The sequence below is a fragment of the Hippocampus zosterae genome, chromosome 1 (genome assembly GCF_025434085.1).
Source record: "Hippocampus zosterae strain Florida chromosome 1, ASM2543408v3, whole genome shotgun sequence".
Classification (NCBI taxonomy): domain Eukaryota; kingdom Metazoa; phylum Chordata; class Actinopteri; order Syngnathiformes; family Syngnathidae; genus Hippocampus; species Hippocampus zosterae.
This window is the reverse complement of record NC_067451.1, coordinates 37,826,113-37,828,560: the sequence shown is the minus strand read 5'-3', so window position 1 is coordinate 37,828,560 and position 2,448 is coordinate 37,826,113. Positions and strand designations below refer to the sequence as shown.

General features: G+C 42.1%; 1 protein-coding gene across 1 annotated transcript; it reads right to left on the bottom strand.

Moving 5' to 3' along the window:
- Positions 1-625: 625 nt before the first annotated feature.
- nocta (nocturnin a) lies at positions 626-2,108 on the bottom strand. The gene is made up of 3 exons (XM_052077342.1): positions 2,096-2,108; positions 946-1,921; positions 626-836 (listed from the first exon to the last, which is right to left on the bottom strand). Exons 1-2 carry the CDS (start codon positions 2,106-2,108, stop codon positions 1,071-1,073), a joined length of 864 nt encoding a protein of 287 aa, XP_051933302.1. The 3' UTR covers positions 626-836; positions 946-1,070.
- Between the last annotated feature and the right edge of the window lie 340 nt (positions 2,109-2,448).

The following is a 2,448-nucleotide window of genomic DNA, read 5'->3' as shown; positions in this document are numbered from 1 at the left end:
AATGCTGCCTACTTCAGGCGCAAGATACAATCGCCCCAAGAATGTCCAGCAACGACAGTCAAATGGCGCCGCCATTCCTCCCAGTCAAGCACAAATTCTTCTTCTTTGACGAATGCCATGGGCAAATATGCTGAAAACAGTCCACATCAGGTCCACACGACGTAACATCATGTGACAAAACAAGACAAAAACAAAAAAAAAAAACCCAAGGCTCTTGAAGAGCACTTGCTGATGGCTGCCATCTTTGAAAAATAAAAATGTTACTCAGTCCAGTTCCCTGTGTCCTTCCCATGCCCACATTTTTCTACTAACAATAGCTGTAACCTGTCCACGACGTCTTTTTTCGTTCCACCGGGGTTTAGCTAATGTGTTTATAAAGAGACCAACATCTCTTTAATACTTTGTAGCATTTCCCATTCGAGAACGCACCTTCTTTTCTTCGTACGGCTCGAGCAGGAGGTCTGTTCCAGTCAATCCCATAAACCTGAAAGGAAGACGCTCAATCGTGCACTTAAAATAAGTGACATGTATGGATGATGTATTGAGATTGGGGGTCTACTGTACTAGTAAAGTATAGGTTACTATTTTTTTCTGAATGCAAATTCATGTCAACAAAGACAATGCATTGTATGAAGTACTGAAATGCAATTTATTTCAAGAATTCTCACAAATCAATTACGGTATTGAAAAATAGATAAAGTGGTGAAACTCCAACTACTTTACAACCACATCATAACTTCGGTAATGTTTATTGAGAATGATATTTTGCAGTGTTATTGCACATCACATCAACACTAAACATTTCACTCAACTTAAAGACCTAAGAAAATTACACACTCATTAAAATCACCTAAGTTGAAATTAAAATTGCATTTATATGTGCAAGAGCAGTGAAGGATGCCTCTTTTGACTATCACTTGTGCATCCCATTTTCAATGTGCAAACCTAACCAGTTCTTTACAAAAACTAGACAAAAATAAGCAGATTCTCCTCACTTACTCAAGCATAAATCTTTGTTCAGAGGCGTTTATCGTTATTCAACTTTCAATAGTTCCGTGAATAAGGCTGCATTAAGGTGCCTCTTTGAAGCTGATGTCACAAAGCAGCGATAAATGGTCTGACGGGTAGTGAAACGAGGGCAAGCGGTCTGGAATTATCTGCTCTTCAGTAGGAATATCAAGCAGACAGTCCACACTCAAGGAATCTTGTGTATACCAGATATAGTCAAGCGTGCTACAGCTCTCTCCAGTCGGGCGGATCTTCCAGATCGTGTACGGTGGCTCCGTCTGTCTGTCAGCGCTCAACAGCTTGTATGCAGAGTCCAAGCCAAGTGGAGAGGATCTAAAGCGGCGGTAAACATCCTCTGAAGGCTCTGCATTAAAATCTCCACATACCACAAGAGGATTTGTCCCTGATAAACGCACATTGCCGCCCCTACTCCTGGAAGTTATGCTTCGGAGGCTCTGGAGCAAATTAGCACCTTGTGCGCTCCTCACCTTATCCCAGCCACTTCGCGCTTTCAGATGTGTGACAGCCACACAAAGTTGTTGGCTTGTTAGCTGGCAGTTGAGTATCTGCACAATGGCCACCTGGTTGGTGGGTAACATCATTGCTGACAGCTGCAGATGAAGTGTGGTCTGTAAGGAGAAGCGCGAGCTGCGATAAAACAACGCGCAACCATCAGGACCGTTGTTTTGCTCCACATCTAAACAAGGAGACCAGGGTTTTGCCAGGAAGCTACCATGATAACCTAGGCTGGCCATGATTGGCTGGAAAGTGTCATAGTAATGGTCAACTTCCTGAAGGCAAACAATGTCAGGGCGGTGGGTGAGGATCTCCTCCAAGATTAAGTACTTTCTTTCACTCCAATTGAGAGCCTCAAGAGGACAACGAATAAATCCATCCTTCCCTTCACCAAGTGCTGTAAAGACAGAAAAAAACCCCTGTTAGAACCAACTGGAACTTAGCTTCCCTTTAGTGTGCACTCAAATTAAAGCGGTTGTACCCGTAACGAAAGTGAAGCATGATTCCAACTCTTTTGCAGCCAAGCACTCTTTCGGGAAGTTTAAGGTACACAGTCAGAAAAAAAGGGTACTGTAGCGGTTCATCTTTGTTCTCAAATGTACAAATTTATGTGACGTACGTTGTGGGTTCACAATCAAACCGCTAGGTACAAACAAGTTTTCTGTACCCTTTTGTTTGCATGTAAAGGTACAAACAAAAAGGTCCAACCCTGTATGGATGCATTTCCAAAGAGCCCATGACAGCCCAAAGAGCCCATGTTTTAAATGTTGTTGAAAGATATAATCAGGAATCGTATTTTAGACAAGGGATAGGAAACTGATTGCACTTCAAACCAACTGAAATCGGTTATTGTAAAAAAAATATATATATATAAGATTTGTTGTTAGTGTCAGATATAGTCGTACTTGCCTCCACACATAGCCT